Here is a 25,314-nt window from a genome sequence, read left to right as displayed (position 1 = left end):
CATCGAGTGACCTCTTAACCAAATCCGCACTAGGGACAAATGGTCTTAATGACTCAGCCACCACGTCCGAACCTCGGAGGGGCTCATTCAATCCTCTGAAAAGAACCTTTAAAAATTTACAAGGTAGGACTAGATTATTGGTAATACTTTTTAACAAGAATAATGCTAATAATGTGTATTAATTGGAACATGGTGTCAGTGGAGCTACCAAAGGATAAGGCAGATTTTATGCCCTCGAAAATGATCTTGGCTACTAGTGTGTATACTAGGACTAAGTCATATGTTGTCGCATCTGAGCACCCCAACTAACACGTCGGCTAGGGCTAAACCCTCTAGGGCTCCCTAGCCAAAGCACACATCCGAGAGTACCGCCTCCAAGAAGCCCACTCATAAACCTAATACATGTCTTGCAGCTGATACCACTAAACCTAGTGCAACCTCAACTAAGATCCCAACTCCACGGAGTCAAACCATCGGCTCCAAGGCTCCTAAGAGGTAACTGTATTTGACTACTTTGGTTTGTAGAGTCCTCATATACTTAGTGTTCTTTCAATGTCATCAAGTGTGGTGTAGACTCAAACATCAAGGAGATTTTATGCAATGTGAAAACTTATGTGTTTGATACAAAGTATCAAGAGTTCTCGGTGTTTTAACAAACATCTCTTGGGCATGATTGATCTGGCCGAGGGCAGACGACAACTAGAAAAGGCCAAGCAGTATTCCATTGATTTACATAAACATCATCATGTATGCACTTAAATCTCAACTTGTTAGATAAATCCACTTTTCTAAAGTTGATGTTAATAGGTAGTTCTCAAAGAGTCTACTAGAGAAATATCTCCTTCTTATGCTAACTTGGAAGAGACTCTAATTGGCCAAAAGCATTTGGTAGGACTTGGAAACAGAGAAGGCCACCAACTTAGAGTTGATCAAAAGACAATCCAATAACTATGCAACCAGCTCAAAGCCATCTCAGCTGAGCTTGAAGGTATGTGACTTTGCTCTCTCGATTGTGATTTCTGACTTCTTTGGGCATTTATAACCAAATTTAGCTTGCATCCTACGCCCTTGGTATGACACTTGAGGTGATCAAGGACTTGACGATGATAAGTCGATGTGGATGATTCAATGTCGTTTATCCAACATAGATCGATCGATGTGATGGTCAATGTTGCTGGTCCATCGGGAGTGCCAGAAATGTGTCATCGCTGGAATCATGCGGTCGATCATCTAGGAAAATGACACACTATGAGCCAGGAGGTGCACTACTACTACAGTTGTCCCTCCTAAAGCAACTCCGACTACCTCTGAGTGTTAGAGGCATCAAGGGGGTTCTTGGCGCGCCACCTAGCTTGACCTATAACAAATGAGGTTGTGATATAGTTGGTGAGTCGCTGTGAAAATGCACAACAACAAATTAAATTTCAAATTTTGATCAGATCACGTGGATTGGTCTATGCTAGTAGCATTGATCAGCTCCCTTGAGCCAATTATCATCTTTTCTAGGTCAGTAATAAATTAATTAATGAAATTAGAAGTCATTGAAAGAGACCGATAAGATAAATTTCAAATTTTGATCAGATCACGTGGATTGGTCTATCCTAGCCCAACCGCGTGCCTCATCCGGTGCCGACATGTGGGGCCCAAACCCAGCGACTAACCACGCGCCTTCCCAATTTGTGTGACGCTTGCGCGTGGGCCTGGATGGCCAGTCGCCTCAGCGTCGCGCGCACTCACTGTTTTCTCGGTCGCTGACAAAACAGCCCCACCTGGCAGTCAAGCCACGCGCTGACCCTATTTTTCTCCTCCGCGCGCGAGGAATCTGCCGCGAGCAGCCTCAAACTTGGCCAGCTGGCTCAACAAACTCCTAGCTGCTCGGTCGCCATCCATGATGTGCATATAAAGCCTTCCCAGGTCCCTTGCGCACAAGCCCTAACACCCGAAATCAAGACACCGCCGCAGAGAGGATACCGCCGCCAACGAACATGTGCCAACCTCTTCTTGGCCTCGGAAAGATCCCTGGGGGTTTTGTATTGAAGTGTTGTGCCCACCTGACGCATTGTGGGAGGGGATTCGTGATCGGTGGCGGTAGAATTTCTCATCGTCGGTCGTGTCCACCGTGGGTTTGCACTTCACCAGAGCTAGGGGCCTCTACCCTACAATTCATGGTACGAGTTGTCCATCCATGTCCGCCTTTACCACATGTACATTCTGCGCTATATGGAAATTAGGATTGGGTTTCAAATCATCGTGTAACTATCTCTGGTGAGGGGCGCGGCGGCAGCAGTGCTCGCCACCGTGCTTGGTCTCGGCGGGGAAGGAGATGGGCCCAGAACCGTAGATCTACTCACAGACGGCCCTGATCGGCGCGTGCAAACCCTTTTGCGCAGACGGATCTGAGCCATGAGTCTGGGATCGTGCGGGCGAGATTAGATTGTAATCTTTTAATCCAGGGCGTAGATGTTTGATCCAACGGCTGTGATTAGAATGTGCGGGGTAGCGCATCGGCCGTTAGATGTGCGTAGAGCGGCGCGGATCAAACCAACCATATCACTTTCGGATCTAATGGGTTGGGCCGTCCGATCTGATCGGAGGGCTGGGGTTGAAGCGCGCCTTCATTAAACCTCGACCGTAGATCACGAATCGTGTGCACCGACCGCATACTGATTCGGCACCCTCGATCATCTAGTCTGGACCGTTCGTTTGGGATCGGATGGTTCAGATCTAATAATACCCCTTCGGTCGAGAAACTTTGCAAAAGAGACCCTATCTTTGTTTAAAATAACCTGCCGTCCACGGCTCGTGTAAAGTAATTACAACCGTGCCCAGACTTTTAGATAACAAACCCTATGGACTCTGGTATTTGTGTCCGCAATCCTGAGCCATTAGAGAAATTCAGAATTAAATCAGAAAATGATTTTTTTGTATAGAAATAATTTTAGAAACTTTGTTTAATTCATAATTAATCCATTTTAACTCTTTTTTGATCCATTCCAGATGCATTAAACTTATATTAATATTGTTTATCATCTAGTAACCTTGTATTACCATGAAACCTATGGTTAAAATCTTATACCTCATTTGTTTTATAGTAAACACTTAAACCTACGGAAAATCATAACTTTATAACTGTAACTCCGAATTTAGTGGTTCTTGAATTTAGGATCTCGTTACGATGTGTAGATCATTATTGTGCATTATGTTCTTATGTTTGATGTGATGTTTTTTTCTATGCTATGTTTGTTTGTATTGTTGTGAGTAGACGAGCAAGTGACCGAGGACCCCGGTACTCAGCAGGTGGAAACTAATGAGCAGGAGCTCATTGAAGGCAAGTTGTGCCCTTGACCACTTTACTTTACCCAATAATGTTCTTTATAATCACTTTGGCATGTTTAGGCTTAATTTTGATGGGACCCCATGGTCACCCTAGATTGGTCATCTTTATACCTTGTTTACCACTGAACTTTTTGGGTAGTATATGCTATTTCTATATGTGGTTTTGGGTGTTAAGATAATCATTATTCATGATCATGTTCTCTACTATTATTGAATTCTTTACTGTTCATGATAAGACTATTGTGTTAATTGGAACATGGAGCTTAACTTGAGATAAACGTGCTACCACAAGGGTGGAATGGGACGCCCTTGGTTGATTAATTAGGAAAGCTAGTGGAGGTCTACCTTACCCAAAAGGGGCAAGGCGCGGTAGGGGAGTTGTCGGTATGGGGAGGTTGTCGGTATGGGGAGGTTCTCGGGTTGATCATGTTGCGATGGCTTTTCAGATGGGGGATACCTATATCGCTCTCATCGGAAACTGTAGCAGGTTTTCTGAAGTTAGTGGAACTTTGTAAAGGCCTCGTAGTGTTACCCTGCCTCGTCTCCTCGGTAGAGATGAATGGGACTTCTAGACACCTCGGCAAATGGGTAGCATGATTTGTGGGTAAAGGGTACAATCTCTGTAGAGTGTAAAAATGGTATACTGGCCGTGCTCGCGGTCTTGAGCAGCACATGACTCTCGCATGATTAACTTATAGAATTAAACTTAATTTGTCATAGGCATCACATTGTGGTTTTATTATCAATTTTGATCTATTATTACTTTGAGTTGGTATATACTTACATTTAGTAAATGCTAATAAAATTTTACCAACTTATTAAAAGTAATGCTCAGCTTTAACCATTATTTGTTGATCAGCCGTACACATCACATGAGCCCCCACCTGTTGTGAGTTCATGCACATTATTGATTATTCCCAACACTTGTTGAGCAATGATCTTTTGTGAGCTAACCCTTGCGATATACAAACCCCCCATAGGTGAAGAGCAGGTAGCCCAGGAGGAGGACTACTACGAGGAGTTCGATGAAGTCAAGGTGGCGTCTCCCAGTTGACTTAGTGGCACCAAGGAAATAATATTAGTTCGCGTTATTTGTCATCATTTATTTTTATAAGACACTCCCACTATGTAATAATGTTTATGACATTTATATCTATACACTTGGTCATTATATGTGTTGTTCTTCTTTGGCGCACATATGAGACGCACCCGGGTTTACCCCTTAAATCCGGGTGTGACACCCCTTGATCCATGACGTTGTCTTGAGGTACTTGTTCCTCATCTTGAGTTGGGGTTGCACCATCGTCGAGGAAGAAGGTTGATCTTGCACTTGTTGTTCTTGTGGTTGCACATCGCCTATCGCCATAGTCCTCATTACAGCCGTCAAAACCTCGTTTTCATCTATGTCATCAAGATCAACTTGCTCTCTTGGAGAGCCATTAGTCTCATCAAATACAACATCACTAGTGACTTCAACTAATCCCGAAGATTTGTTGAAGACCTTATATGCCTTTGTATTTGAATCATAACCAAGTAAAAACCCTTCAATGACTTTGGGAACAAACTTTGAATGTCTGCCTTTCTTGACCAAGATGTAACATTTGCTCCCAAATACACGAAAAATAAGAAACATTGGGTTTGTTCCGGTTAGGAGTTCATATGTCGTCTTCTTGAGGAGGCGATGAAGATAGAGACGGTTTATAGCATGGCAGGTCGTATTTACTACTTCTGACCAAAACCGCTTCAGCATCTTGTATTCTCCCAGCATCGTCTTTGCCATATCAATGAGCGTCCTATTCTTCCTCTCCACTACACCATTTTCTATTGAGTGTAGGGAGCGGAGAATTCATGCTTGATGCCTTCCTCCTCAAGATATTCCTCCACTTGAAGATTCTTAAACTCAGATCCATTATTGCTCCTTATCATCTTTACTTTTAGCTCAAACTCATTTTGAGCCCATCTTAGGAAGCGCTTGAGGGTTTCTTGGGATTCAGATTTATCCCGCAAAAAGAATACCCAAGTGAAGCGAGAATAGTCATCAACTATAACAAGACCGTACGTACTTCCCCCGATGCTAAGATAAGCAATGGACCCAAAGACATCCATAAGGAGAAGCTCCAATGGTCTTGATGTCGTCATCACGTTCTTGCTTGGATGACTTGTTCCCACCTGTTTCCTGCTAGACACGCTGCACAAGGTCTGTCTTTCTCAAAACAGACGTCGGTTAGTCCTAACACATGTTCTCCCTTTAGAAGCTTATGAAGGTTCTTCATCCCAACATGTGCTAGACGGTGATGCTAGAGCTAGCCCATGTTAGTCTTAGCAAGTAAACATGCATCTAGATCAGCATTCTCTTTAGTAAAATCTACTAAATAAAGCTTGCCATTAAATACACCTTTAAATGCTAATGAACCATTACTTCTTCTAAAGACAGTTACATCAGCATTTGTAAATAAAAAATTATATCCCATATGACATAACTAGCTGATGGAAAGCAAATTGTAACCAAGTGATTCTACCAAAAATACATTAGAGATAGAGTGCTCAATAGTAATTGCTATTTTACATATCCCCTTTACCTTGTCTTGGTTCCTGTCTCCAAAGATGATCGTGTCATGGGAATCCTTATTCTTGACGTAGGAGGTGAACATCTTCTTCTCCCTTGTCATGTGGTTTGTGCATCTGTTGTTAATGATCTTGCTTTAGCCCCCGGATGCATAAACCTGCAAGGAATTTAGGCTTAGGGTTTAGGTCCCCAACTTGTGTTGGGTCCTGTCAAGTTAGTAACATAAGATTTTGGAACCCAAATGCAAGTCTTACCTTTCTTGCATTCATATCCTTAGGCGAGTGAGAAACATCATGAGATGCACGACGCCTAGGTCTATTCCTATTATGAGCATAAGGACCACTAGATGAAGCAATCATAGTGCGAGGAGTAAAAACAACATCATGACGCTTTGGTAAAGCAGAACTATCATCACAAATACGATGATGAGAATTATGAGAAACATTCTTAACATGAGAATACAAATAAGCATGGTTCTTCTTTTCATGAAAAGAATGTGAGCCACTAGCCATAGGCTCCTTCCCCTTCTCCTTAGTGAAGTTGAGGGCCTTTTGGCTTTTTGTGTCCTTGGTTCCCTTTTGGAAACCAAGTCCATCCTTAATGGAGGGATGTATACCAATGGTGAATGCATCCCTAGCAAATTTAACTTTTTCTACTACATTCTTGCAAGTTTTAAGTTGAACATTTAATTGAACAATTTCATCATTCAACTTTGCAATAGTAGAAGCATGATCAATACAAGCAACAAAATCATGATCTTTACATTTAGTACAAATTGAAACATGCTCCAAGGAAGAACTAGAGGCATTCAACTTGTCTATTTTAGCATTTAAATCATCATTTGCATTTTGAGGCTAGAAATAGTAGAATGACATGAAGATAAATCACAAACAAGGCTTTCATCCTTCTTTACTTCTAAAGCAAGGGATTTTTCAACTTCTACAACTTTGCCATGTTCCTCATAAAGCAAATTCTCTTGCTTTTCTAGCAATCTATCCGTTTCATTAAGAGCATCAATTAATTAATTAATTAATTAATTTTGTCTACTTTAGATATATACAAGCCCTTAAAAAGATAAGTATAATTCATATCATCATCAGATTCCTCATCACTATAAGTGTACTTAGGAGTGTCACGTGTACGTACCTTCTTTTTCTTAGCCATGAGGCATATGTGTCGCTCGTTGGGGAAGAGGGAAGACTTGTCGAAGGCAAAGACGACAAGTCCTTCATCATCAGAATCGGATGAAGAGCAGTCTGAGTCCTCTTCCTTGCCGATGTGCGCCTCACCCTTCTTCTTTCTATAGAACTTCTTTTCCTCCTCCTTCCCTTTCTTGTCTTAGTCCTGGTCATTTCATTATTGGGACATTGAGCAATAAAATGACCAGACTTACCACACTTGAAGCATGAACGCTTTCTCCTTAATTTGTTTTTGTTGGTGTAGTCCTTGGGTCCCTTCAAAGCGGTATTCAGGCACTTGATAACAAGCGCCATTTCGTCCTCATTAAGGCCTGCCGCCTCAACTTGCGCCACCTTGTTGGGGAGCATCTAATTGTTTTCTTTTGATGAGCTTTTTATAAATAACTTGGTTAGTGAGAGAATTGATAATGTATGTATAGGGTAGGGACTCGTCATACAAGTGGATGGGCTCTGAAAACCATGAAAGAAATGAGAGACACATGAATTAAAATGTCATGAGATTCCCGAGCCAACGTCTACATGTTTACATAGAGCAACAATCACCATGCCTTGGTTTATAAGTTTAAAGCTAAGAAAGGCTTAATTGGTTGTTACATCATTTTATCTTTATCTAAATCAAATCAAGTCTATCTCTTATCTTTGGAACATGCAACCAATTTTAAAAGATTACTAGTTAGTTACCCGTGCGTTGCAACGACACATAGATTATGATTTGATAAAATGTTGAGCATACATGAGAAATGTAGACATGAAGGAAAAATTACCAACAACAGTCAGATCATATTGGGACATGAAATAGTAGTAAGAGAATACCATATCTGAACTACGTACGTGATAAATTGAATTACATGATAATATTACTTCACATCACATGCTTACGAAACTTTCTTGTCATTTCTTGTTCGTCTTTTGTCCATTTTTCTTGACCAAACAACAAGCATGAAACTTCACAGGAAGGTGAGACGATAAGATAACCGTGATTAGGATCTCATGGATCCCCACACACGACGCACCAAGCCTAGAAAGGTACGCCTGCAAGTACCAAGAGTACACGGTTCAGCTCATCCTTCCAAACTACATACGCAGCCATGGCAAAAGAGCATCAGAAACCAGAGAGAAGCAACCTTACCACAACAGCTGACACAGCTTTTATTGGCCCTGCCCGTGCTCGAGTTCTTGGCATTAAAATCAGATCCCAGCTTCATTTTTGATAATCTCGTACAATATCATATCAGGGCACACAACACACACATACAGATACATGTAAAAAATTGGGAGCAATTGTGCAATTCCCTTGTCGGCTGCTCTGATCTAAATGGGGGTGTGTTTCTACTTCGTTGTTGGGGACTTATGGAGCTTCTCAAAGGTAGGGTGTCTCAGGATCTCCTTTGCTGAAGGCTGCCTCATCGGATCAGGACCTTGGACTGAAATTGGGCAGCGTCAAAGAGTTTGAGGCTATTTTCACATGTTACATGCTACAAAGAAATGTTTGTGCACGGTAGTATGCATGCACAACGCCAGGTTTTGTTCAAACTACTAAAACTTGCTCAAACGTGAACCACCAAAAAGGGATCCTACGTCTATCCGCCTCCCTGGAGTTTGGAATTGCCATTGTGTGTGCAATATGTTTGACCACAGTAGAATTTCAACAAAAGGATCAGATGTACCAGTGAAATATGTTCTAATGTGTCACACTGTTTTGATAAATGAGGTCAAGTTTTAGTAGTCATGAGGTCAAGTTTTTCCATTATGCACAAACTTTTGCTAATCTGCATGACTGTTTTGTGATCCGAAGGGAGCAAAAAGTTAAGCTAAATTAGTTGCACTGTAAATCTTTGTTTGTATGATTGTGGTGGTTATTTTTCTCCCAAGATATTATTCGACACTCTACATAATTGCACAACGACTTTGCAGCAATACCTCAGTGTAGTGGCTTTGCCAACATAAGACAACATGGCGATGATGTTCTTTATTCATGTCTAAGCTGAACAATGTGGAATGTGCAAGTACAGTTACCTGTTCTAGGCAAAATGATGCTTTTCTTTACTACACATGCACTCATCGATTGGAACCATATACAAAGGAAAAAAATCAATGGAAGCGTAGAAGGATAGGGCTTGGGGATTGGAACACCTTTATAAATTTTTCTTCTTCCTCCTCTTCGAGTGTTGCGAGATATTTTTCTTCTTCCTCCTCTTCGACGCAGATATGGCTGAGTTCTGGGGAGCGTTGTTGTACCCGAGAGACTACTTCCTTCTTATACTCGAGCGTCGCATGGTTGGGGAGCAGAGGCAACGTTGGAGGCGGCGTCTGGGGGATGCACACGGGGCGACGGGGGATGCGGGCGACAACTTCGGGAGAAAAGAAGCCTGACAAATTCTGAGCGAGGATTTCATCGAGCGGCGAGCATACCTGCGCGAACACGGAGCTGTAGAACATGGGTGGCCGATGGGAGGTGGCCCTGCCTACGCATACATGTATGCCTCCTCGCCCGCCCATGTGTGCGGTCCCGCTGGCGTGTCATGATGGAGACGAGGAGCCACTTGACGGTTGTGCCCTGCAGCACGGGCTTTAGCGGTGGGTTAGCCGCCACTGGGCCGATGCTAGGTCTGGCGCTGGAGCCGCTACCGCAGAGGCAGACGAAAGTGAGGCCGTCTGTTGGAGGGGCGGGAGTGGGAGATGAATAGGCGAAGAAGGAGGGGCATCAAAGGGAGGAGATCAGGAGGCGGAGAAGGAGGGACGACGAAGGGAGGAGACACGAGGCAAAGGGAAGCAGCAGTGCACCTACACCGCTTCACCGGCGTGGGAGGGAGCTGGGCTTGCAGGTGGGCTTCTAGAAGGGTGGAGGTGGGCGCCTCCTCACCTTGATCGAAGGGGATCCTTGACACCATGGCATCGGGGGTGGCGCGGGGTGGACGAGGAGGAGAGCGAAGGTCGCCGCCATTGCGGGGGTGGAAAGGTCGACAGGGACAGGCCACCAAACGCGGATCTGACTTGACCCAACTGACGGCGGCGCAAGGGGGGGTTTGCAGGGGGCAGGGGCGGGGGGATAAAGACGCAGCGACAGAGATCATGGGCGAGGCGGGGGTGGGGACGCGGTTGTGGACGCCTTCGATGGGCTCTTAATAGGAGTAGTATAGATGTGTGATTGGAACCTAAATAATACTATTTTACATAATGTTGATTGTTGAATGAGACAATGATAATCGACTAACTAAAGCATTAATATCTTGGCACGATGATTGTCATTATCTCTGAGTTATACTAGAGTGCCTTGGCACCGAAAATGCACTTGTAGCAAGCCGTTGAACATTGTTGTAGTATCCAAATGGTCGGAAAACTGCATCTATATAACATGTACTAGACTACACTAGAGTATCATTGTTGTATTTGTTTTTGTGTGGGACTATTTTTTTATATTTTAGAAGTGATTGTTTAGAAACCTGTAGATAAATCTTTTTTACTCCTTCAAATACTTTTTTGGCAACTTATAAAGGCTTAATCTTTGAGATGCTCTAGATAAGCAGACGTCGAGCCACTCTGACAATAGTAAGAGCAACTCCAAGAGATAAATCGTTTTGTAAAGATAAATTTAGCTACTATTAGAAGGAAAACGTCTCCAATAAACTTTGGAAATGACTCTTTAAATTTAGTAGTTCTTCATCCCTACACCTTCACTCTTTGCTTTTGGATAGCATGTTTTACTCACCATACAGAGTTTTAAATTTGGAGAGTCTGTTCGACTAGTCTACTTTTTTTGTGAAATCTATTGTAGAAAATAGCTAAATCAGTAAATTTGTCTAATCTTTTTGGCTCACTTTTAGAGTTGCTCTCAATACTCAAATCTAATAAACTTTTAAAATCTATTTCTACAATAAATTTATTTATAATATTATTAGATAAATTTTTAAATCTATTTCTACAATAAATTTATTTAAATATATAAGTATAGTTAAATTTAATAAATGTTAATAGATATAAATATCATAATAGTAACTATTTCACTTCTCTACTATATTAAAATATTAATTTTCCGGTTCCACAGTTTCTACGGTCATCACCACCTAGCCAACGGAACATATACTTTTATGTTTTATATTCTATAATTAAATATAAATAGAAATCGTAGTAATATACGAGCACTTTGCTAGTACAAAAATGATTACATACCTACAAACCTGACAACCTTCGTAAGGAAGGAAGGATGTAAACATTGAGGTATTTGTTTTCGTGTTTCTAACCCTGTAATTGTATGCGTTACTATAGGTTTCTATTATTCCACGTTTATTTCTACGACAGTGGAACTATTCACATAGGAATTCGATGTGGCCGTGTAAAAGGTCGTTACCGTCTATATTCGGGTCCTATCCATGTACGCTGCTTGTAGGTTGTAGTTTCTTCTCCGCTGGTTCATCACGTGTGGCAACCAAACCAATCATGTTTTTCATTACAATAACAGGTAAAAACAGTGACACCTCTTTCCATTTACGTTATCACTCTCTATTTGTAACTAAACAGTACCTCCACATCAAAGAGAGCTATCATTATTAAACTGAAAGGAGGACATTCTTGCTATCGAGTACCTTCCTTTTCACTAATCTTCTCCACTATATTTTTCTTTTTATGGCTGGTTTGGAAACTTAAATCTCTCCCGCATTTCCGAGGATTGAAAAGAAAATAAACTAATAATTATCCACTCAATCCTCCTGAATCCCGCGGATGGATTTAAGTTTCCAAAATAATTAGAATTTTGGCACTTGAAACATTGCCTGCTTGTTATAATTACTTCTGTGTTTATGAATTATAGATTCATCTGTGTCTATAAAACATGCGCATGATGACAATTTATTGAACTTGCTGGTGATGACAAATATTAGATTCTCTAGTTTTTTTCAAAGTAGCCCTTACATCAAAACCCTTCCTCCGCGTGCGGAAATAGGCTCTTTAGAATACGAGAATTTCATAGAAATCATATATTTTTTTTACATAAATCAATTCATTTTCATAGTAAAATTACAAGTCCAAAGAGACCTAAATAAATAGCGGGATCAGATTCAATTAGTACCGGGCTCCTTCCCTCCCTTTCGCCTCCACTCCTATGGCGGTGCCGCTGCCTCAGCAGCCGGGCCCCTACACCTCCGGCAGCCTTGGCTACTTCCACCTCCGTCTCGTGGGCCCAGCCCCCGCATTACTCCTCGTGCGCACCGACCGCCTCTACTCGCTCTCCCACTCCCGCCGCTGTGGCTACCGCTTCCGCCTCCGCCTCCTCGCCAATCCTCACCGCCGGCGCGCCCCCGACCTCCTGCTCAGCACCTACGGCTGCGACCTTCGCCTCACACACCGATCTGGCATCGGCTCTCCGAGTGTCAATGGCCGTCCCCTCCGCGCGGGGACCCCCACCGAGCTGGCCGTTGGCGACGAGGTATCGGTGCTGCGCTGCGGCGCCAGGTACGGGTTCATCGTCGAGAGGTTCGTCTCATGCGGAGGATTTGAGGTTGATGCGGCTTCAACGGCGGGGTCCTGCGCTGAGGGTCTTGTTTTTAGGGCCGAGTCTCTGCGGAAACGGCTGAGGGCGATATCTGAGAGCGAAGATCCTCTTTCGTTATTAAGGGATTGTTCTGGAATTGGCAACCTGGATGTGGATATTGGACCTAAAAAATGGAGGCAGGATGGTGCTGCTGAATTGTGCCTGGACAATCCAATCACTCCCGCTTCTAAGGAGAATGTGCTGCAAGGTGATTGCAATTTTGAGCGAGACAAATTTGACCACGACTTTGATGTTGTAAATGATGGCGACCCAGAGCTCTTTAATGGGAGTAAAGGATGCAGAGATGACAGTTCAGAGAAGCCAGGATGTGGAAGCGGTAACGAAGAGCAGTATCACAGTGAGGGCTGCTACTCAGATGGGAGCACATTCTTCTTGAATCGCCTTGCGGATACTGGGTCTAACACGCAAACGGAACCACAAAGTGGTGTGACACTTCCACAGCTTCTCCATCCTGTTAACAGTTTGGTACGAGTGTTCATTGCAACATTCACCTTAGATATTTCCTGGTGTGCCTGCTCTCAGCTGCTTTTCTGAACTTTACCTGTAACATTGGGACATGTGATTGAATTCTTAGAAATGCTAATGTTTGTATGGTTCTCAGGTTTCTCAACTATTGCAAGATTCCCCAGCATCTACCAGTGACAATAGCATGCCACAACAAGGAGAGATGCTGGAGTGCAAGCAGTGAAAATAGAACAGCAGCGCCTTTCGAAAGCCATCCTAAGCTGCTACTAGTGTAAGTAGCAACATTGAGTACTGTTTTCTTTTGCAGTTTGAGGCTTTTAGCAAATGCCTTGTGCTTTTGTTTCAAAGCTATCAGGTGCATGCCAATCAGATACTGTATCTTAGTTTTGCATTTGCGGAGCTCTATAGTGTGTCACAATGGATGTTTTTGTTGAGGAGGGATAGTGTATACTAATGTTGTCATTTATTTCTTTTCAAGTTTCCCCCGATTCCCTGAAGATATAGCATTTGGAAAGGACAGGAAGAAGCAAGGAGTTGCTTGCCACCATCCAAAGCTCATAGTGTTACAGAGGGAAGACAGCATGCGTGTTATTGTTACTTCAGCTAACTTAGTACCGAGGCAGGTCAGCTTTTTTTTCTTCTCACTAATGGCTTAGCTTGAACTTTGTGCATCCTTTCATTTTGTCCAAAAATCTTTTCTCCTGTGAATATCTGCTTCTATGGTGTTCCTGAAGGTTTACATGATTTATGCAGTGGCATCTCATAACAAACACTGTGTGGTGGCAAGACTTCCCTTGTAGAACTTCTCCGGACTATGCAGCACTTTTTAGTGCAGCCAAGAAACAAAAATCTGATTTTGCTGCTCAGTTAGTGTCATTCATAGCATCCATGGTCAATGAAGTCCGTAGCCAGGCATATTGGATAACTGAGGTTGCTAAGTATGACTTTGAAGGAGCTGGTGGCTACCTCATTGCTTCAGTACCTGGAATACATGCACAAAGTCCTTATTTGGAGTCCAATTATTTCCTCTCAGTAAGTTTATTTTAAAAAATGTCACAGTATTTTGTTGTTTAGCCCTTCTAGTAAGATTATAAATATCAAACATATACTACCTCTGATTCTAAATGTAGGTTGTTTAGGTTCTTATTTGGTCAAACATTTTTTTTAACTTGGACCATCAGTATATGACAAGTTACATGCATTCACAACATATGGTTGATTCTACTACATTCAAAATGTATAATTTTCATCATTTAATTATATATTAAACACTATTTGCAAGTCAGTGTCCTAACAACCTACATTTGGAATCAAAGGGAGTATATCTTTTGCAGCACTAAACAAAATATTGCTTATAATTTGCATACTTTCTGATGAAGACATTAGCTTAAGTGAACTTAACCCTAAGCTCAAAAGTCAGGAGTTCAGGACTAGTTATTGCTTCGTCGTTACTGGAAAAACAATAGCCTATTTTTATGGTTTCCTATTCTGTAACTAGGTGTTATCCATTGGTTTTTGCAGGCTAAACATAATGTACACACAAAATCTGCACATAGGATGTCTTTTGGCTCTGTTCAAACGTCTGTAGTTGGCATATCTCATCGGTTTCACATCCCATCAGATGCTGGCAAACAACTGAGAGCCTTATCTGCATTTCTTGGAAAATGCCGTGAAAATATGTATGGGACTACTGAAGTGATCCTGAAGAGGAACACCAATATACCTGCAGATGCTAATGCTGTGAGTGTTCTTGTTGCTGATCTGGATAAATTTTCTGAAGAAGGTATGCATAGTTCAATATGTGCACTTTTACTGAATGCTACCTTTATATTGTAATTAACCATATCCCAATGCATTTCAGATTCTGTCCAACTTGGTTTCTTGCCTAGAGAGGTTGCTAAGTGGGTAGCTCCCCTCAGTGACTCAGGATTCTTCGATTTCTCTGGATTTATCTACCCTAGGGAAGCCCTGGAGGCTGCATTTGGAGTAACTAATACTAAAGTACAGTTGCTTCTATATGTATCAAAGGTACCCAGAAAGATTTTAATAGACTTTTCTTATAAGTTTGTACTACTACTGTGAAACTTCTCCAAGCATATCCTAAACTGTTTCAATTAATTTCAGGGTCCAGAGTTTTCTCAAATTTCAAGGCTGATAAGCAATGAACATTTTCCACCACTCTGCTCACTGATAGCATCCTTGCAGCGGTGCCTTGGACTTTGGCGGTTAGAAGAGGTGTATAATTTTATATGATGAAATTATGTGCATCTTTGATAAAAGCATGTGATATATAAACTAAACTAACATTTGTTAAGGTGATCATATTATTTGGTGAAATCAGTGTATACTTAGCTGAGTTTGTTAGGTGGTATCTGTAGCATTCCTCAGGTCCTGAGTTCGACTCCTCGTGGGAACGAATTTGGCTGGGGCTAAAAAATCCCCTCGTTTATCACACGACAAAGCACAGATCTAAGGTCTGACCTGGTCGCGGTCACTCTCATATGGGCTACGGTGCCACTGTGTAGTGGTATGAAGCTGATCGCCATAACCTAATACATTTTTAATCGTCAAAATCTAGAGAAATACTTCCATTTTTCTTAGTTGGAAGACCTTTGTATTGCCTTTTGCATTTGTGACATCAAAACATAAGGAGTCAAGCAACGAATATTACGTCTTCAGTTGTTTTTGCCTCACCGCTCTGCATTTGTGACATCTAAACATAAGGAGTCAAGCGACGAATATTAGGTCTTCAGTTGTTTTTGCCTCACTGCTCTGTAAGGACATATAAAATTGGTATTTGTACTTTCTAAGGTTCTCCTTGGAATGGTAGAGTTTTACAGGGAACCTTCAATTTACAAAGGAATCAAGAAAATTTTCTGCCTTTCAATCAGAGCCTAAAACAGAGAAAGAACTGTACATTCATCAGAATCAATTCAGCTTTCACACTTATTTCTTGTTGCTTGTTCAGTTTGGTTTCTTGAATTGCACTTTGTAAGTTGCTCAATAGCTATTTAGTTACTTATGTCACTTCAGTACATGCCACTTGTCCTCTTTACGGATGTTAACCAAGCTTTCTAATTGTAATTAACATTGATTTGAATCAGGTATTGGCAAATATTAAGTGGCCTGAAACACTCGAGGCTGATTTTATCTACAGTGAGAAAACAATCAATTTTCCTATACTGAAATAGTTACTCCTTCCATACCAAATTATAAGTCGTTCTAGCTTTTCTAGGCTCATAGTTTTTGTTATGCATCTAGATATACACTATGCCTTGGCATTATTTTTTAAATGTTTCTTGCTTGGGTTAAATTATTTTATAGGTGCTTCATCAATTGGGACTTCAATTAATCCACAGTTCATTGCAAGCTTTGCTTCTGCTGCTGGTAAACGACCTCATCAAGATTTCGACTCTCAAGAATCTGATCCAGAGGTAATTCTTAACTGTTTGCTGAAGCTTACTGTATTCTACAAAATCACTGGAATATGTATATCTTTTCTTGATGGACATAACCACTTAAGTGTTCCTTAATTTTCGTAGTGGGGTTGCTGGACAGCAAACCATGAGCTGAAGAAGCCATCAATCAGTCTGTTGTTTCCAACAATTGACAGGGTGAAAAAAGGGGCTTGTGGAATTCAATTGTGCAGGAATTTGCTTTCTCTACCTGAGGTGGATTTTCTTTTGACAACTCTAAACCTTTCGAACAATTTACAAATAAGAGTTCATGGTATATTTGCACTATATTCAATATGGAAAGTTCTGTGCATCGAAATAGACAGTTCATGTTTTTCTAATCACAGAAGCAAGTGCTAAAAACAGTATAAATTTAGAGATTGCTCTTGTAAGGTGTATACTATTACTTTTTATGTCCATCTCACTTGCTTTGTTTTCGCAGAAAACATGGCAAAGACTGAGATCTACCGGTATATTTCATGATGCAATCCCGCAACCAAATGCCAGGATAGGGTATCCTATGCATGTTAAGGTATAGTCTTCTTGGAGAATATCATAAATATAAACTTCCTTGGCTTTCTTTAGTTTGCCGGAGGTTCCCACATGAATGGGGGGGGGGGTGTCTAGGAAAGGGATAAATTGAGGCAAGCCTTCCACCCACAAATACGGAGAGATTGTTTTGAACCTGTGACCTAGTGACTTAGTGAAACAACTCTCACCACTGCATCAGCCATCAGACCTGCCCTTCCTTTTGGCTTTCTTTAGTTCTTCACAAACTATTGAATGGTGGTTCAAGTTACACAATGGCAGACATGACATACACAGCGTCGTTTATCTGACTATTATTGTTGAAGACATTGCCACATTGGCAATGGGTTAGAAACAGCTGACTATTGTATGCGTGTTGTTTAGGTGAAGATTTTAGCGAGAAAAGGTCCAGTTATAGCTTTACAAAAAGGAAATTACTTGGTATTTACTCTTTCTTTGTTTTCAAGTGCTAGCTAATGCTCTTGATTTTCACCCTTTTTGGATAAGCTATCTACCATCAACTTGGATAGACATGTCCTATGTGGTTTGCTTCTGTTTACCTTTGCGAGTTTGCGTCATCGTTGGCTGATACAGACACTACCTTTAAAAAGGATGAAATGTTCAATGTTCTTTACTGAAATTTAGCTATGATAGTGACAAATTTATCAATATACCAGGTTGCTCAAAGACGCTTCAAGTCTTGTTTTGGTGAGCATTCATTCGGCTGGACTTATTGTGGGTCTCATAACTTCAGTCCGGCTGCATGGGGACAGCCGCTGTCTCCTCCCTCCAAAGCAAATCCTAGCAAAGCCAGATCAGCACCTTCTAGTCCAATGCTACACATTTGCAACTATGAGCTTGGCATCATACTCATTGCTCTGCCACCAGGCATGTCAAAGCATGCAAGTGAAAGTAGGCACAGGATCGAGGACATCGCCCTGCCCTTTGTTGTCCCTCCACCGCGATATAAGGGGAGTGATAAGCCAGCCACTCGGCTAGCCATGCGAGAGGCTGTGGCTGAGGCTTGTGTTCTGCAGGGTAACGATGTTGTAGATTTGCCAGATGATACTGACGAAGATGTGCCAGATGAAGACGATGAGCAGGTGGTTGAGCTATCTGATTGTTCTCAACAAGAGAAGGAAGAAGAGAAGATTTACGCAGAGACGTTATGGGGGCAGGTAGATTCTTCACAGAGCCTGGAAAAGGATTAAGTGAAGCTGGCGTCCAGTTCTTGGTGTAGTCCTATGGATCTATTTCGCCCTGATAGTTCAATGGAGAGGGATTATAAAAGAGAGTACAGTACCCAAGGTTGATATGACAGTCATTTTTGAAAAGGTGTTGGAAGCTTCGGATTCGCATATTACAAGCGAACTGAACTTTGTGAAGGACTGTTGTATTGTCTGTCGACCAGGAAGAGAGGCGGCCAGAGCCACGATTCTTCGTTGCCCCATTTTTAATGTTTACATTTATGTTGTGTAGATATCATGTAATGTTTACATGCATTCTATTTTTTAAGAATCTATTCTTGCATTGAAAAATATGGTTTGCTCATTCAACTAATGAGAGAATGTATACATGATCTGCTGAGTGAATAACATACTGAAACTGTAGATGTCTGATATTCATTTTGCGTCCTACTCCGTCCGTTCCAAAATAGTAGTCGTTTTAACTCTTAATTTTTACGTCGATATTCAAATAGATGAAGATGAACTTATACACATATAACGAATGGAGTTCATTCTCCTACCTCTATTGCTTTATATATATGCACATTCTGACCTTTTGAGTTATAAACGTATAATTACTTTATTTACAATTACATATTTTGTCCAGTCCCATTCGTTGCAATTAAACAGCATCCAAACCTCCTGGCCGTCCAATCAGATCGGGACCAGATGTCATATTTTTCTGTGGCTCGCTGTTTATGCCGTGTTTGGAACATAGAAATACAAAAGAGGAAATGAATAGAACATAAGAAAGAGACAGAAGTAACAGTGTTAAAAACTTAAAATAGAGGAATAAAAAACATAGAACATTGGTTCATCAAAAACGTAAGGAAACTTGATGAGAAGGCTCCGTTCCAAACAATACGGGGTTCCTTCGGAAATCCTGTGATCCAAACGGCCCTACTTGTTCCCGAGCAGAAATCCACACGAAAACAACTGAGCGACGTGGCAGCGGCTAGCGGGACGCCTCACTCCAGTCGTCCGGTTCTGTTCCAGCAGCCCCACACCCCACGCCACCGGACCGGAAACGCGAAGCAGCCCCACACTGCCCACGCGGACACGCTCTGCACCACCACCTGCCGGCCGTTCCCGGCTCGCCGCTGCCGTTGCGCCCTCGCGCTCACACCTCCGCCAGCCCAGGTCCATCGAGCGGAGAAACCCATGGCCCCCTCGCCGATCCTCGTCCGGCCGCCGGCGCTGGCGAATTCACCCCTTCCGCCTCCCCGATGCGTGGCCGCGGTAGCAGCGGCGCCGGCGGTTCGGACGGCTCCAGCGGCCCCATTCTCTAGGTTATCTTATGGGCCCCCTGGCCCCTGCTGACCCTTCTCACCTGGCGCATGCGTTCCTCTTTTCTGCAAAATTTCGTGGTGACATGGTTTCTCTTGATCGCGCAGGCTCCGTACCAAGTGTAGGTTCGCCGCATCGGATGTGAGAGAAGACTACTCTTCCACTCCGATAGATATTGTCGCTGATGTTAAGACGGAGAAGGCAAGCAGCCGAAGTTCTCTAGCTCAGTTTATGTTAGATTATTTAAGACGATTTCACCCACCACTCTGAACTGTTTCTCGACGGTTGCAGATTGTGGTGTTAGGAGGAAGTGGATTCGTTGGTTCTGCGATTTGCAGAGCTGCTGTATCCAAAGGCATTGAGGTTGTGAGCTTCAGCAGGTACTTCTTTTGCTCTTCTATGTGAAGAACATTTCTGTGCTGTATACCCTGTAGAAGCAAATAGGTGATATATAAATCAACTCACTATGAAGCAGTTGCAACTTTTACCATTTTCAGCATATTTTAAGCAATTTTTAGTTTAGGTTCTTCATCTATTGACTAGCCAGTTGCCCGTGCTTTGCTACGTTTATTATATACTCCCCCCGTCCCATAATATAAGGCATAACCACATTTATTCTTGTCCAACAATATAAGACGTACTCTCTCTATGTATACGTACATCAATGCAGTGGTATAGAGAGAATTAAATATATTTCTTGGTCTTTGAACTAGAGGTGGTTACACTTTATATATTGGGACGGAGGGATTATCATATAAATAGGTATTGAGATATTATTCAAATATAACTATTGTTTATTTTTAAACACTAAGGTACGTGTGGTCTGGTGGTTAGCCCTAAATTTCTGGAGAAGGGGGCGTGGATTCGAGTGCTCGCTCTGCACTATTTTTTGCGCGGTGTTGTGGGTGGGCCTAGAGTGTCAGCGCGGAGTGTGAAGCCGTGGTATCACCTGGTGCCCACATTAGGTTTTTAATAGAATAGTATATATTTCTTTAGATGCCCCTTAATTTTACTAAATTGGTTCAATATTTCTGTTTGGTAATGAAAAATGAGAGGTGGATACAGTTCTCTGGGTATCAAACCTGCATTATGTACAAATTTACACATTCTACGTAATTGTGTGTTGATGGGCAGGTCAGGAAGACCATCTTACTCTGATCCCTGGGTTGATCAAGTCAATTGGCTGCCAGGTACATTTATGGTATTATATGTTGTTATACGAACTTGATTATTAGATTTTCCTCCCTCACTTTAGTTAACTTCTTGACTCCCCTAACCTGTTGTGTCTAGTGTGTTAATGTTGATGGTCTGTCTCCCAGATTATAGCTTTATCAAGTGATTGGGGATAAGACTGAATAGAGAATGATAATAATTAGATTCTTATTTAGAGTAATAGGCTAATAGCTGTTATGTAAGAAATGTATGTATGATCCCTGTCGTACTTGTACTCAATAAACAAAATTTGCATTGACATTATTCTATCAGGCCTGCTGCCGTGGTGAGATCTGTCTCACTAAGTCACCAAGTTATCAGTTTGAAGCAGCCTCTCCGCATTTGCGGGAAGAAGGCTTGTCTCGGTTTATCTCTTCCTCTGACCCCACTCATGTGGGAGCCTCCGGTAGTGGGCGTGCCCCTTTTTTACATCATTCTTCATGCTTTGTTTGGGATATTCAAATAAATTGTACAAGGGAATTCTTTTAAGTTTATACAATCTTGTTATTGATGTCCAATTGCTTCTAGTTCTGAGACATGTTGGTTATTGCAAAATAATATGTTTCTTTATTTTTAGCCTTTCTCATAGGCTTACTTGACCTGCGGGGGATAAGACAACCCTCAAATATTGTATTAAGAAGAAGACCTTTTCACACAGGTGGAGAAAACCCCCGAACCCCTGCCCCACCCATTATACAACGGCATCGAAGCCCATGTGAGAATGACCGCGACCGGGCCTGAGCCTTAGACCTGTGCTTTAGCGTGGGACAGACGAGGGGATTTTTTTAACCACAACCTGAAATTCGCTCTCACGGGGAGTCGAACCTAGAACCTGAGAAGTGCTATTCAGACCACCTAACCAACTCGGCTAGAGGCCCTTTCGCTCTCACAGGCTTACTGCATGGCTCTTTATTCATGAAAAACTACTTTAACAAAGTGATGGCTCTTTTTCATGAAAAACTACTTTAACAAAGTGCAACAGAGAATAAACTGGATTTCTTGTTGTCACCTTGTTCTTGTAATACATTGTAGACTCACATCGAGATAATATACTTTCAAGAGTTTGCAATTTACATGTTGTCTGCCACTCTAATATTCAGTTAAGCACCTTAATGTGATGTAGGAGATGTTTTCTATGCAAGATGGGATGAAGTATTGGTTGGGGCTACTGCTGTTGTGTCTACCCTTGGAGGGTTTGGCAATGAAGAACAAATGAAAAGGATAAATGGTGAGGCAAATGTCATAGCAGTAAATGCTGCAAAAGAAAATGGTAAGTATTTTTTTTTCCTCGAACGTGCATCATTATATTAAGAAGATAAAGGTCCAAAAGGGACCAAGAACATCTGCCGACGGCGGCTTACACCTATAACACCACCGGCTAAAAAATAGAACCTATCAAATGACCCAAAGCATAATCTAGGAGGGCCACAAGGTGGTCAACCCGTGGGCACCTGCTGCACACCAAACAGTTGAGTATTATGTAGTGCACTACAACACTGATAGGCCAATATAGAAATTTTTTCATGAGATTGATGTGACTGAACTAAGTTTGTTCAAACCAAACTATAGCGATCTGGTAGTTTGTAACTTCTCAAGTGTCAGGTACATCTAGTGTAAACAACAAAACTTGGATTGTCTTTTTGGATTTAATCTTCTCAAAGGAATGACATCAAAGAGAAAGAAGCGGAATGATGTTTTACCACACCCTTTTCTTTTGGAATGAAATAAATAAAAGAGCATGTGATTAATATTATACTCATGCATTCATTTACAGGAGTCCCAAAATTCATTTTAATCTCCGTCCATGACTACAACCTTCCATCCTTTCTTCTTACATCGGGTTACTTCACTGGCAAGAGAAAGGCAGAATCTGAAGTCCTTTCCAAATACCCAGCCTCGGGTTAGAAATACTTCACACCATTTGTTGTCAGGTTTCTCTCTCGAACTCAATGTATCCTTGTCATATACCGGACCTGCCTTTTTTCTTTTACAGGTGTCGTGTTGAGGCCAGGCTTCATTTACGGTAAAAGGAAAGTAAATGGCTTCGAGGTACCACTCGACGCTGTCGGACAACCATTGGAGAAGTTGCTCTCCTCTGTCGAAAACTTCACCAAGCCGTTGAGCTCGCTGCCTGCCTCTGACCTAATCCTTGCACCCCCTGTGAGCGTGGATGATGTTGCCTATGCTGTAATCAACGGAGTCATAGACGACAGCTTCTTTGGGGTGTTCACGATTGAACAGATCAAGGAAGCCGCGTCCAAGGTACGAGTGTGAACCCGGGGTCTTGTTCCACAATCTCTGAACGTGTGTTGTAGGTGGAAAGTTCATAAACTTAGCAGTAACTCATTGATCCTTGTGTTCTTTATTTCTCGCTGAATTTTGACCATAGTCAACCGTTCAAAAGTCAGTGCAGCATTCTTTTTTCTGCTGGAATCTCTTGAGAAAATATAGTTTCCAAACTAGCCCTTAATGACTTAAAGAGCTAGCAAAATATGTAGTACTGTGTGGGTCACCGAACTGTTATGTTGGTTCACAATCTCGCTGGAGGTGAGCGGCATGAGCTCACAACCGAAATGTTTTTGAAGTATAAATCATGTGTATCGTTGATTAGAATTGAGATCAAACTCAATTTTAAAAAAACGATATGTTCACAAAAGAAAGACACTGTTCACGTGAACTCAACACGCCCAATAATTGACTGGGATGTGATATGGGGGAGGGGAAGTAATCGACGAGGCAAACGGATCACTTTTACATGGACATACTCATTGTCTCCGGTAAGTGACCAGCAGTGCAGCGGGCGGTTCCCGACGCTCGGAGAACGGCACCCTCTGAGCACTACCGCCAGGCGCCAGCGTTGACACGATGGCAAATACTTCCAGCAGTGCAGAGGCATGGGCGCGTGGCCACTGAGCGGCATCGTGGCAAATCCGAGAGCAGCCGAGGAAACAGCGCGATGAGCAGCAGGTAGCTAAAAGCTAATGCATACTTACATTCTTAGACCCTTCTCGTGCACAAATAGGGCACCTGAGCGTGAAGTGAAACACTGGGCAGCTCTGGACGAACGCGGGGCAACTGAATGAAAGAGTGATGTGACCATGACAGTGGAACGGAGCAGAACAGCCTCGGTTCACAACTTCTCATGCTCACGCTAACGGCAGATAGGGCGACAGCATATATTTCTGCGACTCATGAAGCATTTCAACGTTTTAACCTGGTGCATACACGGCCGGGCCGACCACGGCAGAAGGCAGATACGAACGCAGTACGAGTAGGTCACTGCCAGTCCACTGTGAATTACTACTGCTGCTGCTATTGTACAAGGCAGCTGAGAGCTAGATGTGCATGCACATTTTGCCCGGCAAACGCGCATGCGGATGCGCATGTGACATATAGACCCGCGGAGAAGAGAGAAACCAGTAGATATGAGATACAGGAAGTTGGACGCTCATTTTACGTGTCCTTGTTGGCGCCTGGGATAAATAGTTGAACGCGAGTGCCAAATCACATCACCACCCCATCGTTTTAAGTGACAAGAAGAGATCTGTTGACACCTTTTCGGAGCGCCAAATACTCAAGAAGAACCGGCGGCGGTGCTCTCTGGTCAGGCGCGGACGGTCCGCGGCACGGAGCCGGACGGTCCGCGACCTGGCGCGAGGCGGCGGTGCTCTCTGGTCAGGCGCGGACGGTCCGCGGCCTAGGGCCGGACGGTCCGCGACCTGGTGCAGGAGCTTGGGTCCTCTGCCTGACGGCCGGACGGTCCGCGCCCTGAGGCCGGACGGTCCGCGCGTGCGCAGGGGCGGCGGAAGTCGCCGGCGGCGGCCTGGATCTCGCTCCCGGGAGGGACCCCGTCGGGGAGGAGAGATCCTAGGGGTTGTCTAGGCTCGGGCTGGCCGACCTAGACTCCTCCAATCGGCGTAGAGTCGAAGAGAGGCGAAGAATTTGGGGATTGAGAGGCTAAACCTAAACTAGACTAGAACTACTCCTAGGATAAAATGCGAATAAAAGTTGTATTGATTCGATTGTTGATGATTACAAATCGGCCGTAGGCCTCTCTTTTTATAGAGGAGGGAGGTTGGACCCTTTACACGACCGGACTCCGAGCTAATTCCGCGGATATAGCTAACAAACATAGCACAAAACTCGGAACCCTAATCTATTCTGCGCGTGCGCGGACCGTCCGGCCCACAGGCGCGGACCGTCCGGACCGCGGACCGTCCGGCCTCAGGGCCGGACCGTCCGCACCTCATTTTGGTGCTCAACATATGCCCCCCTGCCTTTTGGTGGAGCTGAGCAAACCAAAAGCAAATAACTCGATGAGATTACATCGGTTCTCTTAGGCATCTTGCCACATATTAGGATGGTACTGTTTGAGGAAACGCCCATTCAAAGCCTTAGACAAATCCTTGCCTTGTAATGTTTGTAGCAAATAGGCGTTGCCAGACATCACTTGTTTTACTTTATAAGGACCCTCCCAGCTTGGCGACCATTT

The 25,314-nt window shown here is 42.9% G+C and overlaps 2 protein-coding genes across 2 annotated transcripts; both read left to right on the top strand.

Moving 5' to 3' along the window:
- The first annotated feature begins 12,197 nt into the window (after positions 1 to 12,197).
- On the top strand, positions 12,198 to 18,651 carry LOC100382237 (uncharacterized). Its single transcript, NM_001174991.1, has 12 exons — positions 12,198 to 13,155; positions 13,251 to 13,385; positions 13,593 to 13,737; positions 13,868 to 14,146; positions 14,636 to 14,897; positions 14,976 to 15,142; positions 15,239 to 15,349; positions 16,219 to 16,270; positions 16,439 to 16,548; positions 16,657 to 16,785; positions 17,012 to 17,101; positions 17,775 to 18,651. The coding sequence occupies exons 1-12, from the start codon at positions 12,200 to 12,202 to the stop codon at positions 18,306 to 18,308; spliced, it is 2,970 nt and encodes a 989-aa protein (NP_001168462.1). The 5' UTR covers positions 12,198 to 12,199; the 3' UTR covers positions 18,309 to 18,651.
- A 661-nt stretch (positions 18,652 to 19,312) lies between these two features.
- LOC100274377 (3-beta hydroxysteroid dehydrogenase/isomerase family protein) lies at positions 19,313 to 23,356 on the top strand. Its single transcript, NM_001148737.1, has 7 exons — positions 19,313 to 19,612; positions 19,718 to 19,811; positions 19,902 to 19,990; positions 20,745 to 20,800; positions 21,946 to 22,092; positions 22,597 to 22,722; positions 22,816 to 23,356. Exons 1-7 carry the CDS (start codon positions 19,485 to 19,487, stop codon positions 23,094 to 23,096), a joined length of 921 nt encoding a protein of 306 aa, NP_001142209.1. The 5' UTR covers positions 19,313 to 19,484; the 3' UTR covers positions 23,097 to 23,356.
- Positions 23,357 to 25,314: the final 1,958 nt, after the last annotated feature.

This window comes from Zea mays, chromosome 2 (genome assembly GCF_902167145.1).
Source record: "Zea mays cultivar B73 chromosome 2, Zm-B73-REFERENCE-NAM-5.0, whole genome shotgun sequence".
Lineage (NCBI taxonomy): Eukaryota > Viridiplantae > Streptophyta > Magnoliopsida > Poales > Poaceae > Zea > Zea mays.
Note: the sequence above shows the minus strand (reverse complement) of the source record. Positions and strands in the feature narration are given on the sequence as shown.

Excerpts from the sequence above, each read along its gene's own strand:
- LOC100382237 (NM_001174991.1), top strand. The coding sequence starts at position 12,200 with ATGGCGGTGCCGCTGCCTCAGCAGCCGGGCCCCTACACCTCCGGCAGC. Across the intron at positions 14,147-14,635 it reads AGTCCAATTATTTCCTCTCA|GCTAAACATAATGTACACAC; the intron begins GTAAGTTTATTT and ends TGGTTTTTGCAG. Across the intron at positions 16,786-17,011 it reads ATTTGCTTTCTCTACCTGAG|AAAACATGGCAAAGACTGAG; the intron begins GTGGATTTTCTT and ends TTGTTTTCGCAG.
- LOC100274377 (NM_001148737.1), top strand. The coding sequence starts at position 19,485 with ATGGCCCCCTCGCCGATCCTCGTCCGGCCGCCGGCGCTGGCGAATTCA. Across the intron at positions 19,991-20,744 it reads GAGGTTGTGAGCTTCAGCAG|GTCAGGAAGACCATCTTACT; the intron begins GTACTTCTTTTG and ends GTTGATGGGCAG. Across the intron at positions 20,801-21,945 it reads TCAAGTCAATTGGCTGCCAG|GAGATGTTTTCTATGCAAGA; the intron begins GTACATTTATGG and ends AATGTGATGTAG.